The sequence below is a fragment of the Pantherophis guttatus genome, chromosome 6, assembly GCF_059756535.1.
Source record: "Pantherophis guttatus breed Tessera chromosome 6, ASM5975653v1, whole genome shotgun sequence".
Taxonomy (NCBI): domain Eukaryota; kingdom Metazoa; phylum Chordata; class Lepidosauria; order Squamata; family Colubridae; genus Pantherophis; species Pantherophis guttatus.
This window is the reverse complement of record NC_142068.1, coordinates 34,330,822-34,354,132: the sequence shown is the minus strand read 5'-3', so window position 1 is coordinate 34,354,132 and position 23,311 is coordinate 34,330,822. Positions and strand designations below refer to the sequence as shown.

The following is a 23,311-nucleotide window of genomic DNA, read 5'->3' as shown; positions in this document are numbered from 1 at the left end:
TCAAGCCATAAACATAAAAACTGTGCAACTGATGCATTTACTAGCCAATTCATAAACTTACACTTGTAATTTTCTAATTTATTTTAGGAAATTATATAAAAAAGGGCAGTACTAAAAAAGAATTCTAGTTTCTTTCTGCTACTATGAAATTCAAACAAAACAGAATTAATTAAAGTGCACCTCTTCTGATTTGGAAAATTAAGATGTAGAAGCAAGGTAGCTATTTCCATGGTTAAAGCAACTGTTACATATGGTACAATGGTAGAAACACGGGAATAGCAAGAAACTAAAATAAATAATTAACGATACAAATGTCTTCCTCCCTTCTGCAAAACTGAGGGGAGGGTAATTTTCTATACATTCCAGGTATTTTTCTACAAATTACCCAATATTACTTTTTTTACCTAGCTTAATAGTGAACGGAAACCTGATTTTACAAGCCAATGGAGCAGACTGTATGTTTTTGCTAGAAGAATGGGTCTTAGATTCTATGTTTTATTTCTTCATTAGGGGGCCGTCACACTGAGTGATTACTAAATGCAAGGCTGAATGAGACTGCTGGAGTAAAAGACAGCATAATGAACAAAGAAGGTTCTTGATTATTATAGCTGTCAGCACACAAGAATTGGGTTTATCACCTGGTTTAACTAACTGGTAAGAAAAACTAGGATAAATGTGAAAGACCCTTTGCATGTTTGTGTCTTTTCCATTTCTCCTGGTTAAACAAGTTAAGTGAAATAAGCAGCTATATTTTTGAATCAAGTATTCAAATGAAGTCTAGCCCCCACCCCACCATGCAGACTGATATAATTTTGAACAGCCACTCTTGCACTTAATATTGTGTCTCTTGTTTTTACAGAAACCAGCCCCTACCTAAACATTTTACTGTGTGGGATGTCTTTATTTCTTTGCAAAATGATATTACTTGTAAACAAAAGTTTATATTCATAGTCCTTTAGAGTCAGTACAATGTAATGGTTGTGGCAGTGGGAGTGTGTGAGAAATAGTGTGTGTGCATGTGTGTGGTTGAGTTCTAGTGACCCTCACCCATGGAATTTACTGAGTCACTTTGGAACAGTCCCTCTTTTTCAGCCCACCTTACCACTGAGTATTTGGAGTGACAGTGGAGCAGGTCTTGTATTCCATTTAGATACGAACACATAACAAAAATGCTAACACTAATCACTAATAGTCACCAGTCTGAATCCTGAAATATGAAAAGAATACATTTTGTGTAAGTTGCCTAACTTTTGATTTCTTTCAGGAATTTTCCCAAATCTAATAATATGTATCTGTTTTTACCTCAAAATATATACTTCATAAATTCGAAAAGATGGTAAAAAATAAATATATACACAAAACAGTTTGAAATATTTCAAATTAGAATCATTTTACTTTTATTCTCCAAATATTCTGGACTTGACTATTATAATGCCAGTTTCTTGTTGAAGGAATTATGAACTTGAAACTTTTGATATATGTTGAAGACAATAACCTGGACAAAGCTGTCTTAAAATCAGTGGTGGGTTGCTCCCTGTTCGCAGCAGTTCTATAGAACCAGAAGTAAAACCGGTGGGAGGCTCCATCCACCGATCCCAACATCATGAAAATGCTTCTGTGGATGCACAGGAGCTTATGCACTTGCGCAGAAGAGCGAGCGCATGAGCGAAGCGAGAGTGTGCGGCCCCACTGCAAACCTGTAGTAAAGATAAGTAGAACCCACCCCTGCTTAAAATGTAGTGGAAAATCTGCATAATTTCATCTAAAGATGGACAGAGGCTAGAGTTGTCAAAAATGTAGATTCAGTGAGGAGAGTATTTTTCAGGGACACCTGTTTCTCTTGTTATGTTGTATGTTGTATTTTATTGATGATACTAATTATACCAACTGGTCACTTGTCTGAGATTGTTTACAATAATGTAAGTGCTGCATCATTAGGAATTTATACTTGGCTTGATTATTTTTGGGTTTAGATATGCTTGAATGCATTGTTTAGTGGACAGTTATTCTCATGGAATATTATTATCACATACACAATGGTTCTGAAAAGTTCGTACTGAAAAGTTGTATGAAGAAATATCCTGGATAATTCTTCCCAACATATCTGGTTGAACTCTTTCCAGGGCTATTTAATGAGGTCTAAACCATATGTAACTCTCCAGGAAATACTGAAAGTTTAAACTACATGACCAGTGATGAAAGATGTTAGGAATTGTAGAACTTCATCTTAGACTGTTAATAATATGAATGATTGGTCCCAAACAAGGCTGATTGTTCCCAAACAAGTCAGATTGATAATCAAGAAAAAAAAAACCCTACATTTTAGGAACAAATATTTAGCTGCTCATGTGTTTTGTTTAGTCTTTTTTTTCTGGAAGAAACCAGGAAGGAACATTTAGGTGTGGTACCAGGATATTCTCTTTGGAATGTTTCCCTTGGATGGCTTTTTACTCAAAGCTGCTATATGTTATCTTTATTCAAAATTGTGGATTGTTTTGCAGGTAAAGAAACTACTTGGATATGACCCTGTTGTCTTCCTAGAAATGATTTGATATTGTCTTCTCCCAGTGTTTTTCAATGGCCTCCTTTGGCCATTGTAGTCCTGGAATTTTTTGAGTCTTCTATCCAAGTACTAATCAGGACTAAACCTGTTTAGTTGTTTTGGGATCAACCAAAATCTGCTAGAGGCTGCAACTACTATTTTCATTCAAAAGGGACTGGCTAAAAGAAATAATTTGTTTGGACAAAATGTACAACCTGTCTCCAAAATAAATATTTTCCCGAAGATCCAATACATGGGCAGCAACTAAAGTTGCTATTGCTTTGCCTATCCACATCCTGCTCTTTTCTTTTCTTGATGCTCTTCCAGCTTAAATGTTTTGTCTTGTCTATTGAGAAGAGGAGAGGGGAGGGGAGGAGAGGGGAGGACAGATGAGAGAGCATGCTATAGCTGACTTCTAGAAAATCAATTTAAACCTGTAGTTTATTTATCAAAACTTTGGGATATAGCTTTCAGATTTTTTTAACAACTTACAAAATATATCTATGTTCAACTGCATTTTTAATAAGCTCTCTTATACAACCAGGCCATTATTCACTTAAGCTTCAATTTATCTTTTCTTCAACTTCCATCCCCTCAAATTCTTCCAACATCTAACCACATTTCAGTGGGTTTGGAAGTATCTCCTTTTTTATTGTGGCAAGACAATTAAATACAGACTAGCTCCTGGCATGTTTAAATGACATGCTTTTTAGAATTTGGCTATTCTCAGCACTGTGAATTGATAATTATGTGGTCAGGGAACTAAACAAAAGAACACTAATGTTTCCTGATAGCTAGGAATTTTAATCCAATCTTTGGAATAGAAATCAGATTTTAAAAAGATGACACACAGACAGCAAGGGAGCATTTGCGATTTGGAGCAGGTTTTGTTGTTTAAATTGAAAGAAGAGGAGTTAGGAAACAGAAAGAAATAACAGTTTAAATATGGCATTATCTAAAACTGAAGTAAAGCTTAAAGAAGGTAAAAAATTTAAATATTTGAAAAACAAGTGTAGAATCAAAAAATATCATTTAGTCATATTGACATAGTTCGCTGTGAAAGAAGATTCCTGAAGAAAACTTGAAGAGAAATCAATGATTTCTACAGTAAAACTTAACAGTTAAGTTATAAGTGATAAAGAAACAGCAATACAGTGGGGAAACATTAAAAAAAATGGATTTTAATGGAAACAAAGTTGTTTGAAAGTGAATCAAGAAAGTTAAATAAGAAGCTTCCAGCAGAGTGAATGGAAGTAAAAATAACAATAATAATTTTAAAAATTGATTTTGATCAAAACTAAAAGGCGAAATAAGCCCTATGAAGAACAAAAGCTTGATAAAAATTGGGGGGAAATGCTGTTTTTTCTAAATAGAGAAAAAGGTAAAACTGAATGCACAAACTACAGGAGGTAGAAAGGTGTTTGGCGAAATTCTGATTAATGTGTATGAGAAGTGGCAATAAGCAGAGGTTGGAAAATAAGTGTGTATTTATACTGAGCAGAGAGGTGTGCTAAATAGTTTTTGCTCTTTAGCAGATTACTTAGATATATGTAAATGTGAAAAAGTTCATTGTATGTTTGTTCATTTAGGAAAGGATATGATAAGGCATGAATTATGGGGTAATTTGAGCAATTATGGGATTTAAGATTGATTGCTGAATGTAATGAGAGGAATACATAATCAAAATAAAGAAAAAAAAAACTGGCTGAAAATGGAATGGCTTGCAGTGAAAATTGAATGTACAACACAACAAGCTTGCATGAGAAAATTAATGTATCAAAAACCAAGGTAGTTGAGTTTGGCAGAGAAAATAGAGGAAAATATTGCAAAGGATGCATATATAGCAGGGATGGGCAACTGTGGGCCTTTTACAACCTGTGGACTTCAACTCCCAGAATTCCTGAGACAGCCAAGCTGGCTCAGGAATTCTGGGAGTTGAAGTCCACAGGTTGTAAAAGGGCCACAGTTGCCCAACCGTGATATATAGGAAAAGGGTAGATCAAATAATGAGTGGAGAAATTTTAAGATGTGTAATAGGAGTATAAAGGTAGTTAGTAGTTTGTGATCTCTTGTGAAGACTGAATATTGAACAAATGAAAATGGTCTTCTGTAAGAACATATTTCTGCCCACTTTGTTATATGGTAGTGAGTTCAGTATGTCATTAAAAAAACGTTGAATGCAGTGGGAATGGGACATTTAAGAAGCAGATAGTAAAACAAAAAGAAACAAAATGAAAAATATATGGGCCTTCAATGAATGTAGTTTGGATACAAAAATGAAAAAAAGTATATTGATTTGAGAATGGTCCTATAAAGGGAATAGAGCAGAGAAATAGAAATCAAATGTATGAAGGAAAAATAAAGGAGTTGAGTCAAAGAGGAAGAAGAAAACTGAGAAATAATTGTTGGTTGAAATTTATGAGATTCGAAAAGAGAGATAAAAAGTTTAAAAATGAAAGAGTGTATGAATCAATAAATGGATGTGATGGAACCAAGTATGTATTGCAAAGATAGAATGACATGGGAAAATATAATTGATGTTAATGGAGATTAAATTTTACCTTTCTTTTCCTTATATTCTACCTTTATTCCATGCCTTAAAGCATGTGTTTAACTTCCTTGACTATTTCCTATTCTTTTTCAGCATTTTACAAAGTGTTGATTGCTCCAATAAGTAAGCATGACATATCTGTCTTCCTGTATATAGTAACTACATAGAGAATAAACTGACTCAGTTTCTTCTGTTCTGGAGGGCCTCACTTGCTTCCCAAGGAGTACTGTAGCTATCCTAATGCTGGAGACAGGGGTTAGTCACAATAGAAAAACCTTTTGGAGCAATTGTTGCAATTTGATCTGTAACTTTTATATTTACAAGTTTACATTTCCCTATTCCATCCTCTGCAGCAACAAGAAATGTGAAAGTGTATAGAACTAAAAATAGATCAATGTAAGGCATGGAGGGGAACAGGTAAAAACAACAACAAACAAACAAACAAAAAAGAAGCCCAGCTGCTCAGGATTGAATTGCGCAACATAAACTTGTTTGGATTTGTCCCTTGAGCTCTGCTTAGAGAATATTCAGGATATTCAGAGTTAAATAGAATCCAAGAATATGGATTAATACAGCTAATACAGTTTAATTTGTTCTAATTAAACATCAATCTTGCTTTGACCTTTGTACTGATCTCAGTACTAAGAAGTACCTCATCCAATTTCCATTTTGGAAAGTATCAGAGTAATTAAATGGACTATTTTATGAAAGAAGCAGCTGGATTTTCCAATACTAACACATGAGCTGAATTTTGTTATACAGAACTGCAGCATCAGTGCTCTTGCTCATAAATTGAATAGTCCAAGGACAATGAAATCATTGCCCTTGTGACATGAGCATGCTCCAAGTTCCACTTCTCTGCTCTTGCTTGCTACTAGCATTCTTGACAAATTAAGATGTAATCTTCTATCTTGCAACTCAGCATGTATCCTCAAAGTTTGCTCTACTCCCTGAGATTTTAAAGGCAGGAAAGCAATCAGGCAGGCAGGCAGACATGCATATGTGTATTAGGTTTAATTCATTCTAGCAGAGATACTGAACTTGGTGTGAACAGACCTTTTATGGCTGTGAAAAAGAAAGAAAGGAGGGGAAGGGTATACTTTAGGAATGGGAACGTCTGTTACTCCAAATAATAGTGAAGAATTTTCAGAGAGTTAGCTAACACAAGGTGATAAGAGTACCAAAGAACTATAGTTCAGCCATTTCTAGAGAGTTAATTTCTTTGCCATTGATCTACAGAGAAAAGGAACTTTATATACAGGAGCACCTATTAACCTTTTCAACAAAAAAGAACTATTTTGGAAAATATTTATGATTTTACAGCTCTTGATACACAGAGCTTAATTATTTGTTCATTTAGCATTTTTGAAGTGGCTCAAAACAAGGCAGAAACTCTTGCATCCTTCTATGCCAAATGCAAGGTGCAGTTTATGACATATAAAACTCAATATGGATTAGGGTCTTACTAATTGAAAAAGCTTTCATTAGTAACTACCTGTAACCTACAGATAGTAGATAAGGGCTTTTTATCTATACCACTAATGAAATAGGTCGATTTTCTGAAGCCCCAGACCAGAAGAAGACAACAATGGTATATGCAGCTTACAATATTGTCACCAATAGGATGACTCAATCCAATCACAGCATCATAAAATTTCTGTCACTGCATACTTGCATCCAGCTGTGTCACATAACTATGTAATTTGCATCATTTGCATGATGATTGCCATACACTTGTCATTATCTTCCCTCTTATCTCTTCTGTGGACACCATCAGTGAGTAAGAAACTAAACCACATTTAGCACCTGTCATCTTTTTATAGCCCTTAAAACACCTTAAAATCATAACTATTAAAAACTGATGATACAGTTCTTGGTGATTTTGAAATGGAAAACAGATGAAAACTATAGTCTAGCCTGGGTGTTGGCAATCTGCAGCTCTGGAGCCGCATGCGGTTCTTTGGGCCCCTTGCTGTGGCTCCCTGTCAAACCGGATCCCACCACTGGCTGGCCCCACCCTTCGCCCTCTCAGTCACTCCTCGCCTGAGAAGGTAAGGAAGTCACGCATATCAGCCCTTAAAGCCATCTTTCTACCTTTGAGACTGCTTCAGGCCTGCCACAAATTCTACTGTGGTAAAATTCTACTATGGGAGGGAGGATTGTATAAAGTGAAGAGGATATGTAGTCAAAATAAAATTCTTTCTAGAAAGTCAAGGCTGTTGTGCCCTGCAGCTGTGCTGAGAAGAATGAGAAGGTATCTTCTGTTCCGGAGACAGAGCATTGATTGGTCAGGGAGACGTGCGACTTGCTCTCCGCCCTAAGACACTGGCCTGGCCCGGCTGCAGCCAATGCTTTGCATTGTAATGGGCTCCAGGAGGAGCAGGGGACACCGTTTCCCCCATTGTGAAGCACACTTAATTTAAGTGTGCTGTGCAAGGCGCTGCAAGAGCAGCAAGCAGGCCATGAAGGTGACGAGAGCACCTGTGTTAGCTGCAGCCAGGCTGGGCCAGGCCAGTGTCTCAGGGTGGAAAGAAAGTCAGGCATCACCCCGAGCGACCGAGGTGCATGCAGCGCCAACAAGGGCCGGAAGAAGAGGCAAGTACAGGGCCGCTTTGCTCCCACTCTGAAATATGGAGCGAATCTCCATCTGTCGTCGCCCTTACCTTCTCAGGCAAGGAGTATAATTATATAAGGCAAATAATAATTATCTTTTTAATGCTAGAAAGAGGTTAACAATAATGAGCTGCATTTCCTGATACCCCTAAATTATTGTAGGCTTGTGGCACATTCAGAGATTGCCACCAAATTTTAATTCTTACTATGCCAAGAAATTAACATAATTGTAACATAAGAATAATTAGTCTATTTGCTATACTAATTTATTCTATTGGTTGTCTCTTACTTCTAGCTTCACCTGTTTTGGGAGTAGTTTTTGGGATGTAATTCATATAGTTCTTGTTCAGGTACCCCTGCCCTACAGGCAGCAACTTTACTGTGTAAAAGTAACTGAGTGAATCAGCTCTTACGTTAAAACAGTGTGTTAACTTTACCCATTAGACAGATTAAGCAGCCAGACAAAAACCAATTTAGAGCTACTACAAATCAACTTTTACACGATTGTTTTTTTCAAGTATCTCCCCCCCACCATCACCATTTTCTGTTTCAAGTAAGATCTGCAAGCCTACAATTGCTCCTCATTATGCAGCCTTGAGGCACTTGTACAGTACAGGTACCAGAGTCATAAAAAAAAAAAAGTGGAGGGAAATTCTGGAGTTCCTGTTCTCACTGTTGACCTACATATTGTAACTTAATTGCAAACTTCATTTTCTGATGTGTGCCAGGAGAGAGAACCTGGTGCTGACATGCTGTGTTGACTCGTTTAAAAGAGAATTGTTACTGAGTGTTCCTGTCACCAACAAGACATCGTTCATAGGAAGATGTTCATCTCTGGGGAATGTTCTGTGTATAAATTATTGAAACAGCAGAAAAAGAAAGAGAAGAAATTTAATAAATGAAGGCATCTGACTTACGAGTACAGGGCATGGAGGCAGCATCATTTTCTGCTCGGAAAAAGCCTGGATCACAGGTGCAAGAAGTAGAACCTTCCCAGATGGAGAAACTGTGAGGTGGGCACTTGGCACAGGCAACATCTGTTGAGAAGGCTTTGTGGTATCCAATCTTGCATGCTTAGAGAGAGGAAAGGGGAAAAGAAAGATTAGTTGGATAATAAATGGTTCTTTTATTTATTCATATGAGGATCCATGGACATTTTCAAAAGGAAATGAATAATTACCGCTCAACCAGCCAAGTAATGAACTAGTTATCATGTTCTTGATTGCAAGCTGCTCAACTGGGAGATACAATTTTAAATCCAATGAAAGCCTTTTTAACAAGCAGGCTTACAATTACACCTATAATCTTATATGTGTAGAAATCTGGTTGGGGGGGGAGGAATCTCTTTTCATTCCTTGCATAGAATGAAGAAAATGTTTTGAACAGTGGCCCACAAATGTGTATTTGAAGCAATTAATTAAGCAGAAATTAAAGATAGAAAAATATTCAACACTAAAATCCATTCAAAACAGAGAAAGCTACCGGAAGGTTTTTATAAATGGCAAAGATCAAAAGAAGAGTGGATGTTTGCCAATATTTATAGCTCACTTTAGTGTTTCTAACTTTACCATCTAGTCCAGGTATCAATAACCTTTTTCAATCAAAAGCATAACTTGAATTTTGACTAAATGTGATAGGCATGACTAGGAAATGACTGTCATGAAAGAGTTGTGATGCACAAAAATATGAGTAAGTCAGTCACTCACACCCTGATATAGAATAGAATAACAGAGTTGGAAGGGACCTTGGAAGTCTTCTAGTCCAACCGCTTGCTTAGGCAGGAAACCCTACATCACTTCAGACAAATGATTATCCAACATCATCTTAAAAACTTCCAGTGTTGAAGCATTGACTACTTCTGGAGGCAATTGTTCCACTGATTAATTGTTCTAACTGTCGGGAAATTTCTCATTAGTTCTAAGATGCTTCTCTCCTTGATTAGTTTCCCCCCATTGCTTCTTGTCATACCCTCAGATGCTCTGGAGAATAGCTTGACTCCCTCTTCTTTGTGGCAGCCCCTGAGATATTGGAAGACTGCTATCATGTTTCCCCTAGTCCTTCTTTTCATTAAACTAGACATATCCAGTTCCTGCAACCGTTCTTCATATGTTTTAGCCTCCAGTCCCCTAATCATCTTTGTTGCTCTTCTCTGCACTCTTTCTAGAGTCTAAACATCTTTTTTACATTGTGGTGATCAAAACTGAAGTATTCCAACTGTGGCCTTACCAAGGTATTATAAAGTGCTATTAACAGTTCATGTGATATTGATTCTATCCCTTTGTTTATGCAGCCTAAACTATGTTGGCTTTTTTGTCAGATGCTGCACACTGCTGGCTCATATTTAAATGGTTATCCACTAGGACTCCAAGATCCCTTTCACAGTTACTACTATTGAGCAAGGTACCACATACACTGTACCTGTGCATTTTGTTTTTCTTGCCTAAATGTAGAACCTTATTTTTTTCACCATTGAATTTCATTTTGTTAGATAGCACCAATGTTCAAGTCTGTCAAAATCCTTCTGTATCTGAAGCCTATCTTCAAGAGTGTTGGCTATTCCTGCTAGCTTGATGTCGTCTGCAAATTTGATGAGCTCCCCATCTGTCCCCTCATCCAAATCATAGATGAAGATGTTGAAGAGTACTGGGCCTAAAACAGAGCCTTGGGGTAGTCCACTGCATACTTCCCTCCATGTAGATGCAGTTCAATTGAGGACTACACATTGAGTGCAGTTGGTCAGCCAGTTACGAATCCATCTGATGCTGTCTGATGCTGTGATGCTGTCTAACCCACATTTTTCTACTTTATCTAGTAGTAGGTTATGGTCTACTTTATCAAATGCCTTATTCAAGTCCAAGTAAATTATATCGACAGCATTCCTCTGGTCCGCTGATTTTGTCACCCTTTTAATATAAAGTAATTAGCCTCCCAAGATGGAGCCTTAGTGAGCTCAAAGGTATTCCTGAAAATCAACATGAAGCACTAGAGGCTAGTGCTTTGTTCTGAAACTTGCCCATTATCCATTATTTCCACTCTTTAAAAAAAAAACAACAACTCAGATCACCAGCCACAAAGAGTCATTATATGGGATAGGCCGCCATATAAGTCATATAATAAATAAATAAATGTCAGACCTCAAGGGAGGTATCTGGAGTCACTAATGCCCTAATGCACCAATATTGCCTCTCCTGACTTAACTTGTCTTTAATCAATGTGCTTCTGTAACAATCAATATATACTTTTAGTTTTCTTCCTATCAGTTTCTCATCTTGCCATATCTTCACTTGATTGTTTTACATTAAGTAAATTTCACTATCAAGGGAAACTTTAAATTCCTCTCTAGGGATTTTATTCCAAAATTTTCTCAGCATTTCCTTGCAACATTTATAAAGGAGCAAGTGACTTCAACTTTATTAACAAAGCCATTTATGGAATCACTTTAAGGAGTCTAATTTTACAAAGTTTGGTGCAACATCCATAAAAGTTAATATATTGCCTTTGTTTATTTTGTTTTTCATTGGGCTAAAGTAACTTATAAAACAGACAACCCTAGAGCCTTAAGATTTCTTCTTGCTTTAATTATTACATAATTAAATAGTGTTCAAGTTGCAGGTGAATTTTGGCTGTTTCCAATGGTCATAGAGGGTTTTATTTTTTATACCAAGAAGAGATTTTTTTAGTTGAAAGCTAAAAATCATTGGACTGAAATGCATATATTAACTCAAAAAAACTTGAAGGGTACTGTACAGTTCAAACTAGAGAAATTTAATGGAAAAAGTATGGAAAATTACAGAGTATTTTATTCTTATATGTGATAATGGTATCAAGATTTCTATATGCCCAACAATGGAAGGATTTGAAAATACCTACAATGGAAGAGTGCTTGTCATTTCTGATGAAGCAGGCAGAGATGGCAAAATTAACTGTTCTGATTAGTCAAAAGACGTTAGCAAAATTTAATATCAATTTGAAGCCTTTTTTGGACTTTTTGCATAAAGTAGAAAAAATGAAATAATCATATGGATTTGGGTATTAAAATATTTATAGCTTATTCAAAAATGGCTGTTACATTTGAATGGCTTATTCAAAAATGGCTGTTACATTGTAACAGCAAGACTTGAATTCAAGTTTTATTTATACCTGCTGTAAAGAAGTTGAAAGTTATTATTTGTCTGCATTTTTATTTCTGTTTTATATTTTATTGCACTTCTATGTGCCATTTTTCTATATATTTTGACTTCTATTCTGTCTTGACTATTAGTTTTCCATTATTTTTTTATTTTAAAAAACTTAATGAAGTTATTTTTTTAAGTAATGCTTTTGGTGAATTTTGGCTAACTGTTAACACTTGCAGAAGCTAATATTGTCAGAATCCCATTTCTTATGCAAGTACACAGAAAAATATAAAATGTCTCCTATTGAACATGAATTATTTCCAATAGTGGCCAACTAAATATATTTGAGAAGTGAACATATAAGGCAAAAGAAAGTTACATTCAGAATCAAAATGGCTCATATTGTGGATATAACAGAAAACATAAGACGTAGTCTAGAAAACATAAGATGTAGACGTGATAGAGATGAAATAGAAAATGCTATCCATCATGGAACTCAAATTCATATCAAATCCACCTGACCATATCCAATGCTACAGTATGTTTATGTACCTAATGATTGAAAAACAAAATGTATTGCTGTATTTTCCCCCCCAGAAATATATTTTTACAGAACTGATTTTTCCAAAGTTTTAAGTAGTACAGCTGTTATTGCTTTTTTTTCCAGAAATATGTAACTGAAGTTACAGCGTAGATTAAAATTCTAGTAGTCATATATTCAGACCAAAAATGTATTTTATACATTTGAACATTGTGGTTTTGAAGTCTGCAATATGACATTTCCATATAGACAGTTTGATTCTCAAATTAAACAAAATGACAGAAACCAAAGAAGAAATCTGGAAGGAAAATAATTTAAGGATGGAAACACTAGCAATCTGAGCCCCATTTACTAACTTCTTGCTCTTTCCTCAAAACATCTTCCTTGCACTTAATATGCTTGAAAAGATCTGAAGAAAAATAGTGCAAGGAATGTATCCATTTTCACATACGAACTGAAATGTGCTTTTTTCCTGCTTCTCTAATACTATGATATATGCAGATCATGTTAATCCAAAAAAGAAAAATGGAACAAAGCCATTTTTTAACAGAACGTACATTTTACCAAACGTAGGTTTTTCATGCACATTATAGACTAATTTAAGCAGAAACACATTGAAGCTCATCTGTGACAAGAGCCCTTAAGTCACTTTGGAGCTTTGCCTGTTGTATTTCAGTCCAAGTGTTTTGAAAGGGCTGGGTCCAGCATTATTCTTTTCTGGCTCAAGAAAACTCACATACCTATTCTTTGGAAAGCAGTTGCTTTTTCCTATATATTAATCCCAGTTCATTAATTTTTTAGAACCCAAGAAAATTCTCTGAAACACACTCTCCCCCCCTCTCATGCAGCAGTTTTATTTCAGCTGTAAAAAATCACAAAACCAAATGCACAATATCTTCATTTTCTTTATTCATGAATCCCAGTTCTTGGCATCTTACTCTGTTTGCTAATCCACTACATTAATTCAACATTTCTTTACATCTTAACAGACTTTTATGCCACAATTTAATCTTATTCTTTGAAAGGTCCCCCTCCTTCTCTTTTTCTGACATAGAAAAACAGCTAAGGCCTTTCAAATGAAACAAACTTAAGTTATTATACAGTATTTTTGCATGTTAACAAAATGATAAAAAAAGCAAAGCTGCATAGATCCCAATTTCCTGAAATCTTTATTGAACATTCAAGACAATTCTTCATTCTTTTCTTTTTCTTGGGAGGATTTTCTGGAAAAGACAGTGTGTGAATGGCATCCTTACACGGCTCACAGAAAGATGTATTCTTATACGGATCGCAAAAGATGCCATTGTAAAAAGATTAGGTCACATGAGCAATGCAAACTTTGAATTCAATTCCCTTAGCTTTGCCTTAATTAGTTCTTTCTGTTTGAGAGACACAGAGAGTGAGGGGCCAAGGGGAGACAATTTTTTATTCAGATCACACACTGACATGACAAGGTTATTGTGGAAATATAATTGTCTTCAGGATTTCATAATGGAAGTATTGAATCAGAAAAAAACAAAACCCTAACACCTGTGCAGACTCCCTAATCTCTTCCAGCATATAATTTTATTACACAGAGATCTTTTTTCCAATAAAACAATTAATGCACTTTACTCTAGGCTACACTGTAGGGCAGTTGTTGGAATTCTGTTGCCTCTTGGGGCAGACACACATCAACATAATGGCTTCAGTTCAAATATAGTTATACACAGATTGATGCTGTGTGAATATATGGGTCTCTTGAGCCAATATAGAATATGGGAAGCATATAAGAATATACTTTCCCAGTGACTCTAAGAAAGTAAGCTATGGCATTTGAACAATAGACATTGGGATATATCATCACACAGGGATTAAACTCTCATAAAAACAATAGTACACAATTACAGCAAAGTAATTAAAAAACAAATGTTACAGAGAATTTGTAGCTGGAGAAGGCTAGCATTAAACATATGTCTTCTTTAAAGAGATCTCAAATATATCAGCATTTAAAAGATGCCTTTCACAATGGCATGATTGGAACTGATATATTATAAAGGAAAATGTATTTATATGAAGATATAGAGAGCTACAGGTACTGTACATATTTTGGGTGAGCTCTGGTGTCTGTTTCATAAAAATGACATGAAAGGGACATTTCCTCCGAAAGGTTTAAATATCTGTATCTTTGTTTTGAAAATGCCATGCACAATATGCATAGCTGTCAAAAAATAATATAGCATTTGCAAATGAGAAAAAAATTAAAAGTATCAAGTAACCTACTTGCTCTCAATTGTCTGAAGACATAAATGACAACAGCATGATTATTATTATCATTTCAATGACCAAAATATCTTTGGCACTATGTTGCTGAATTTTAATTTGATCATCTATTTTTTTTTTTACAAGATCAATAGTACCTGTTTTTTCCTCTCTTGATAGATTTTCAAATTATAACAAACTCATATCTGCCACCCCCAAGCAGAGAACAGAGAGCAGGGGATTTGGGGGGGGAGGGGTTTTCAACAAATTTACTGGGTGTTAATTATACAACTCAATTATTTGTTTCACTGCTTCATGACCTCCCTCAGCAAATATACAATTTTGAATCCAAAAACTCATCAGGGTTTTTTTTTTTTTTTGACAAGCCATCTCAGGCCAGGCTCTTTTGACCCAAAAGCCAGTAATCTCTACCTCAAACAAAATTACAGGGTTTTCTTTCACTATCCTTCATCTCATCTTGAATTTCATGTCTTTTATTTCCTAATTCACTGGTAGCATATACAAAATTTGCGAAAATATTTTAACTTAACTTAAACTCTTGTCATGATTTTTAACAGGACAAAATGATGCATCATAGGGAAACAAGGGACTTCATATCGAAGTCCTATCTTATCGAAGGTGTCCAGAATCCAGGATCCATGACTCCTGAGGGAATGACATTTGAAAAAGTTGTGGCTGCTTCAGTGCCACTGGCTCCTGCTTTGCTGCATTTTCAACATTCCCTGATAGTTTCCCAGCCAATCTCCTAATCCCTTACTCCCTCCCCCAGCCAGCAGCAGCTGGAGGAAGGAAAGAGAAAGGAAGAGAAAGGAAGGAGAAAGGAATATGGAAGAAGGAACTTCCACACATCTTTCCTGACTCATGCTGTCCCCCCACACACTCCCCTAACATGTGTTGCTCCCCTGTGCACCTTACCTAACCCACACAGCATCTCTCATGCCTCATTCCCAACCTATGCTGCCTGACTGTGCACCCTCTGCAACCCTCATGGCATCTCTAGCACATATACACAACTCTTCCCAACCCACATAACACCTTTCACTTGCAGTCACATATCATTCCTGAATCACAACCCTGCATACCCTTTCTGTCGAAGGAAGGAAGGAAGGAAGGAAGGAAGGAAGGAAGGAAGGAAGGAAGGAAGGAAGGAAGGAAGAAAGGGAGATTTCTGATACTCCCTGCCAGCTTCCCATAACGATATTCAATGGGCATCTCAACAGACAGTCAGAAGTTGCTCATGCTTCCATTATTTTGTTTTTGTTTTGCTTTTTTTGCCTACCAGTTGTCATTCTGTTTTTCTGTTTAGGTAAGGAAATACTGTATGTCTGAAACTTTGACACAATAGGACACAGGTTGTCTAGTGAATTAATAAGTCTTGTAAAAATTACATTTTTCTTGTTCCAGCTAATTTTTCAGTGCAATGCCTTAAGGGCCATATAGCTCCTTAATAGCCAAAAGGGAAGAAATAAAATGAGGTCTTTCTTTGAGTTGTTATTTGCGACCTATAGAATTCAGTTCAGTGTACGAAGTAGCCAAGTAAAAAACAGCTGCCTTTATTAAGCAGTTCTTGTTGGTATGTATTTTATAGTCTTTGCCTCAGAGTCCCAATAAATTAAAAGTATTTAATAACATCAAGAACTATTTTACTACTAAATCTATCTATCTATCTATCTATCTATCTATCTATCTATCTATCTATTTATCTATCTATCTATAGGGAAAAACAATTTCTACACATTCTAGTAATTCTTCTGATTTGCTAAGGAAATTTGATTTGACTTTGATATATAACTTTTGTGGGAATAAATCCACTGAAACATAATACTGCTTAATTAAGGAACATTGTGTCATAGATGTTCATTTTGAACCATAGGAAGGAAGGAAGGAAAGAAGGAAGGAAGGGAATGGGGAAGGAACAGGGAGATAAATTTCCTTTGTTTGCTCTTTTCCTCCGTCCCTAGAATTCCTGTCGACCAAAATGACAAAACATGCATTATGATGTCACATACAAACAATACTTATTTATACTTGTGTTTTAATGTTTTGTACATTTTCTTCTCCTACTGCCTCATTGCAATTTTAAGTAAAAATTCCTCCACTATATTCTAAAAAGGCAGAAAGCTGTTTCTTCTGTGCAAACAAATAACTTATCAAAAGTAGGGAATGGGTTTTGTCAGCACACTACTGCTGAGGCATAAAACTATATGACTTAGTTGGGTTCAATCTCAAATTGGTTGACTTGGGGTCACCTTCAGTTTAAATCCTGGGATTTCTTACATGATTCAGCCATTCAGGTACAACTAGTTCCATTTGATCTATGAAAGGTGGCACCTTTTTAATAATCAAAAATGTTTTCTTTTCTTTATTTCTCATGACACCATGAAATATCTTTTTTGTTCTCATGGTTTCGGCTTTTAAATTATCCATCAGTCACAAGAGGTGATTCAGATTCTGTTGAAACATGTCATGACCGAACTTAGTAGTGTGCTATGTGATTTCACCACTATCAGAAAAGAAAGGACTCCCAAATCTATGTTAAGTCCACAGAAATGGAGTGATGCAATCACCCTGGCAGAAGTAAAGCTCTGTTTCTGACTAGGATAGCATTGGTAACCCATGGCCCACAAATTCAATGTGAGTACTGAAAGCCTTTCAAACTATGTACCCATTCTTCTGCCTGCTACTAATGAATCTCTCCTTAGGCCCTGGCTACTACTGCCACTTGTAATGTGATTGCTTTTACCATATCACTGATGTGTTATATGTGGTTGCCATGCTTTACTTATGGCATTTAGCAGAGCAGGCCTGGGGCAGGAGGATGTTATTCCTTTTTCTGTCATTCTATTTTTTGTTTCTTCCTTCACCAGCAGTAAATTCTGCAGAGATCCCCTACCTTGTCTCTTTCTGTCTCACCCATATTTTAGGGAAGAAGAAAGAAAGATAAACTATAGTAGCCAAAGCATGGATCTTCATTTTTCACAAAAAGGAAAGTAGCACAAGTATAAGGATCAGAATATTTATGATGAGAAGATTACTATGAATCAATACTGAAGGAGTAGTCACTGAAAGTCACAATACCACCAAACTGTTCAGCAATATGTTCCTTAGCAAATAGGAGAAAAGTAAGACTTTGGATACGTAATATTAAAGGATGCTAAAAATTATGCTAATTATACTTAGGATCTACTTCAAGTGCACTGACCTTCTACTATTGCTCCAACTTATTTTTTTTTTCATCCAATTGAGTAACATTTAATACTGGTGTCAGCAGCAAGTGATGCTGAGCGAAGAATAATATCTGTACTAGCTTTCCTATTTCAGACTGTTCAAGCTGCTGCTATGCTTATTATAGGCTTCATCTGACTTGGGAAATTTAATTGCTTTTGCAGAAAGCTGTTAAGATTCAGGAAATGAGTCAGCTAGCAAATTTCAGAAAGCTAACCATTAAAAAAAATCTCAGGGCATCATTTCTCACTTTATTCAAGCAACTAGGGGCAATCTATGATGACATTGTTAAATTGGCACTTTTAAAAACTAGATCAGTGAAGCTTTTCCAGTGACATAGAAAAAAAAAAAGCCAGAGTTTATATTTGATAAATATTACACTGAGTGGTGAGCTGGAACAGGTCATTATGTATAAAGGATAACAGGAAGATTTTCCTTATCTTTTATATGAAACACAAATATGTGTAAAGGATTCTGTGGCAATTTAAAAATATGAACATACAATAAGAATAATTTTGGGAGTGACTAGGAAAATCCAGTCAGTCAAGAATATGGTTGGCCTAGCTGGATAAATTAAGCTTCATTTCTTTTATATGTGTGTAATATTAAAGACACTTATAAAAGGTTATATACATATGCATATTTTCAAAATTTTGCTCCATTTGGGGGTACATTTTCCAAATATGTTTTATATTCATTCAAAGTATAATAACAGATATTTTAATGGCGTCTACTCAAGTCGCTGATCCAGACTGTTTTAAATTCTTGTTTAATTTGTTCTGAAATGTTCTTTTCCATGGTTAATATCATCTGCTAGCTCTGGAATATTCTTCCTAGAAACATTTATCTGGCACCATCATTACTAACTTTTAAATACAAACAACTTTTAAATACTATACAAGTTTCCTAATAATATTTTATTATATTTAGTCTAGAAATATTCTGGAATTTTTATCATTCTTTAATTGGGGAAGGGAATTTATTGATATTATCTGTTGGTGATAATATCATAAAATCTTTTGAAGACAGTTTAAAGTAGGGGAAATGGATAAATAAAATGTTTTCCTATCTCTGTTTCCCTTTCTAAATTGTATCCTCCGGTCCCTTATAATTGTTTCCCTGATTCATATTTCCCACATATTTTCAACTAAATTATAGTTCAAACTACAAGACAGGGGGAAGAGGAATGTCAATTTGGAGCAAACTTCCCATCTTCTAATAATTATTAAAATAACTTGTATCAAACCATTGATATATATTATGTGAATGTGGGTTACTCTCACAGTGGTGGGTTACTCCCGGTTCACGCCGGTTCAGTAATAAAAAATTATCATTGGTCGCAGAATCAGTAGTAATGGCTGGCTGGACAGCCCCCAAGCTGGTCTCCCAGTTGCTGCTCACTTGCCCTGGCCTCCATGTTCATTGCCGCCATGTTCTTCACACACATGCATCCCATTGCCTTGCAAATCCAATGGGATGCGCAAAGAACATGCCGTAATGGCAGCAGTTTTTTCCATGGCTGAGAAGCTTGCCGGGCTGGGCAGCCCCCTACCCGCCTGCCAGCAGCTCCCAAATCCATCGCCATTGCAGCCACAGTGGGGACCGGGGGGGGCAGCTTGCCAGGCCACCAGCTTCAACCTCCTCACTGCCACTGCCCTCTCTTGCCGAGGCCACCGCTACTGTCTCCTGCTACCACTGCCGCCTTTCCTTCAGAGGCGCGTGGAAGATCTAGAAGGTAAGGCCAATACTGATGGCAGGGGAGGGAGACCTGCTACGCTCGACCGAAGAGCTGCCTTGGGGGGACATAAAATCCTAACCGAAACAATAAGATTATTCAAATTTCAAAGCCAAAGTATTAAGACTTTTGATGAATGGTACATAATATACTGCAATAGGGAATGGGAGGGGAGGGAGGAAGGAACGAAGGAACGAAGGAGGGAGAGAGCTGGGAATGAGATGGAAGGATGGAAGGAAGGAAGGAGAGGGGAATGGGAGGGGAGGGAGGGAAGAAGGAAGGAAGAATTGCATGTGGCCCCAAATAACTTTTAGGAAGGGAGGGAGGGAGAAAGGAAATATTCTAATACATTATTACTAGTATGTTTATTAAAAAGATACATTCAAATATTAAGAACTGAACACCTTTCTTTCTTTCTTTCTTTCTTTTCTTTCTTTCTCTCTCTTTCTTTCTTTTTTTCTCTACTATATTGTTTTATCCATTTCCACATTCTTAAAAAAAACTAAATTCTCTAAATGGGATCATTTATAGTCAAGTTAATGAATCTGAGCTAAAGCTTTTGTCATGGAGTACAATCAATTTTGAACAAGACTTCTAGAGGTCCTTTACAGTGGTGGGATTCAGCCAGTTCGCACCACTTCGGGAGAACTGGTTGTGAACTTTCTGAGAAGTTTGGTGAACTGGTTGTTGGAAGAAATCATTAGGGCAAAGAACCGGTTTTTAAAGTATTTGAATCCCAACACTGGTCCTTTAGATGTGATTCCTAAAATGTGAGCAAAAGAGAGAGAAAAGAAAGAAAGAAAGAAAGAAAGAAAGAAAGAAAGAAAGAAAGAAAGAAAGAAAGAAAGAAAGAAAGAAAGAAAGAAAGGGAAAGAGAAAGAAGAGGAAGGAAGGACCACAAACCCTGGCACTGGACATGGCTTCAGAAGATGCTTTGAAACAGGACAGCAATCTAGGGCCGGAAGGGACCTTGAAGGCCATCTAGTCCAACCCCTTGCTCCAGCAGGAAACCTTATATCTGTCAGGGCATTGATTAATCCCATTCTGCTTTTGGGATAATCGCACCTGATTACGAGAGGTGGATCGAGATATTACTTGCAAGTATACTTTAAGAAAACAAAACCCCAAGATATTTCTTCTAAGAAAACTCATTTATTTGTTATAAAGAAAATAAAACACCTAACTGATCTAATTAGTTACATTTTGAAATAGTTCGTGCCAGCTGCTTCTCAGCAGCCGGACCTCCGGCAAGAGAACAAAGGAAAGAGTGAAGTCGAAGAAAGGAATGTGGGTGGAGACACATGCGCAGTTTAGCTTACTGATAACAATTCTTGGCATGCTACAGAAAGTCTGATAGTCCAGAAATAATGAGCTCAGCTGGTAAATAAAAAAACGCAGTGACAATATCATCTGGATTATTTTGGTGACTCTAACAGAGAGGAAAATTGCCAGAATGGAGAAGGAGTTTACTAGGTCAAGGCTGCCATGCAGAGGAAGGCAGAGATAGTCCTTGACTTATGACCACAATTGAGTCTAAAATTTTGGTTGCTAAGCAAGAGCATTGTTAAGTGAGTTTCACCACATTTTACTCAATCCATGACCTCTCCTGACTCTAACAGTCATGTGCAAGCTAGGGAAGAACATCTGAAGGCATGTGTAATGTTCTAAATGTACAGAAGTTATAGTGTGGCAGAAAGTGGACTCTGGGTGTGTTTTTCTAAATAAGTGAGGTTGAATGTGTATAGTTTTAGAAGAGCTGTGTGTGTCTCTGTGTGTGTACACACACACTTATATATACTATATAAGTATATATAGTAGATAATGTATCTTTTTGTGTGCCTATACACACTATACTATGTAATATGTATGTACACATATGGCATATATACATAGGATTAAATAGTATATTTTGGAAGTTCAGTAGTAGTAAATAAATAGACAGGGAAATTGTATCTTGTTGAGGCCTTTGAGGCGAGGAAAGGCCAGGCACTCTAACCCTAACCCTTGACGTGAGTGATGTCAAGTTGGCCACATCCACCCAGTCACATGACCACCAAGCCACACCCACCCAAAGCCATGCCCCAGAACCAGTAGTAAAAAGATTTGGAACCCACCCCTGCATATATCAATACATTTGTTCCAATAGTAACACAAATAGATGCCACCAAGCACATAAAAATGAAGTTAAGAACATATAAGTAACTCTGTTTCTAGATATAGTTATCGTGGGAAGTATAGAAATGAGCAAAGTCCAGCAGCCAGTGCCAATAACATCAGAATTTAGTGGATATTAGAAAGTAGCCAATTGGGCAGACTTTACGATCTCTTTTTTCTTAAGCTTACTAATTGTCTGAATCCTTACATAAACAAATCCTAATCCTTGTTTGTAAGCTTCCTTACTCAAATCAGTGAGAGGGTAAAACAGGGAGGAAGCATTAAAAGCTACTGCAGATCAAGGAGCATAGGAAAATGTTTTATATCAAGGCAGACCACTGGCCCAAGCTGAGGCTCACTTATGTTGGCAGTGGCTCAAAAGATTTCAGACAGAAATCTTTGCCAGCAAAACATGGAAATGTCAGAGATAGAATTTGGAGCTGTTTGCAGTATGTTCTCTACATTTTGCTCAAAAGCAAAATGGAAATGTCAGAGATAGAATTTGGAGCTGTTTGCAGTATGTTCTCTACACATAGCTCAAGAGTAAAATTGGGCTAAACATATCAAAACAAGAAAATGCATGCAAAGCACTCTGAACATCTGAAAACAGCATGTAAGAAGAAAGCTTTGTTGTTGTCATTATTTCCATCTCCCCATGTGGTAAATGCAAAGGACTTTGAGCTATCTGAAACTATTTTATCACAATTCTATCTTATAACTACTTCGTACAAATTAGTGACATTTCCTTTTTCCAAATGCCTTCATGATCTAACATACAACTTCTTGGAGAAACTGTGTTATGAAAGAATTGTAGGTGGGAATAACTATACTGCACATACTTTTGTAATTCTATAGTAATGCTGTTGGAAGGAGGAGGAGGAAGAGGAGGAGGAGGAGGAGGAGATACACTGCAAACAGTTACCAAGCATGAAATAGGTTCATCTCTTGTAACAATCTACTTATCACTAGAGCAGATGATCAAAGGCTACAGGAGTGCCTCCTGAAAATCTTGAGTTCAACTTTACTTTTACTCTAACCTTAATGTAATAAAGGGGGAAATACTGTTTGTGCTGGAAATAACTATGTTGGCTACTTTTAATAAATGTATTGTACCTAAGCTAAGAATAGAGAATGTGTGCTATCGGTTGCTTATACAACTTGTAGCGGCTTCATGCAATATGACCAAGAGGCAGGGATACTGGGAGCTTCAGTCCAGCAATATCCTACACACCAAATGGTGGCACAAACTTACTATTGGGTGTTTTAGCACTGCTCTGCAAATTAGGGAAACAAGTTGTCAGCCTCAACAGGATTTTTATTCCAAAATATCTGAGCAGGTACTTATACAAAACAAAATCATCTTCTAGGCCTATTTTCCTGTAAGACTGTGGCTTATATGGCTTCATTTCGTAAGCATTTTACATTTAAAAATTATAGAAAATCACACAAATGAAGGTGAGCAGAGGAAAGCCTGCTATAGCTATTTCAACTTGAATAATACATTGAATTAGCTTCTATAGCAAATAATAGGTTAAAAAGAATAAATATTTCATCTATAGATGAACCTAAGATT

The 23,311-nt window shown here is 36.4% G+C and overlaps 1 protein-coding gene across 2 annotated transcripts in view; it reads right to left on the bottom strand.

The window, feature by feature from the left end:
- EPHA4 (EPH receptor A4) overlaps positions 1-23,311 on the bottom strand; it is a 171,715-nt gene that overhangs the window by 103,294 nt on the left and 45,110 nt on the right. For both annotated transcript variants that reach the window (XM_034439431.3, XM_034439433.3), the window contains exon 4: positions 8,624-8,779. In XM_034439431.3, the coding sequence (XP_034295322.1) occupies positions 8,624-8,779 (156 nt within the window). The remainder of the gene's footprint in view (positions 1-8,623; positions 8,780-23,311) is intronic.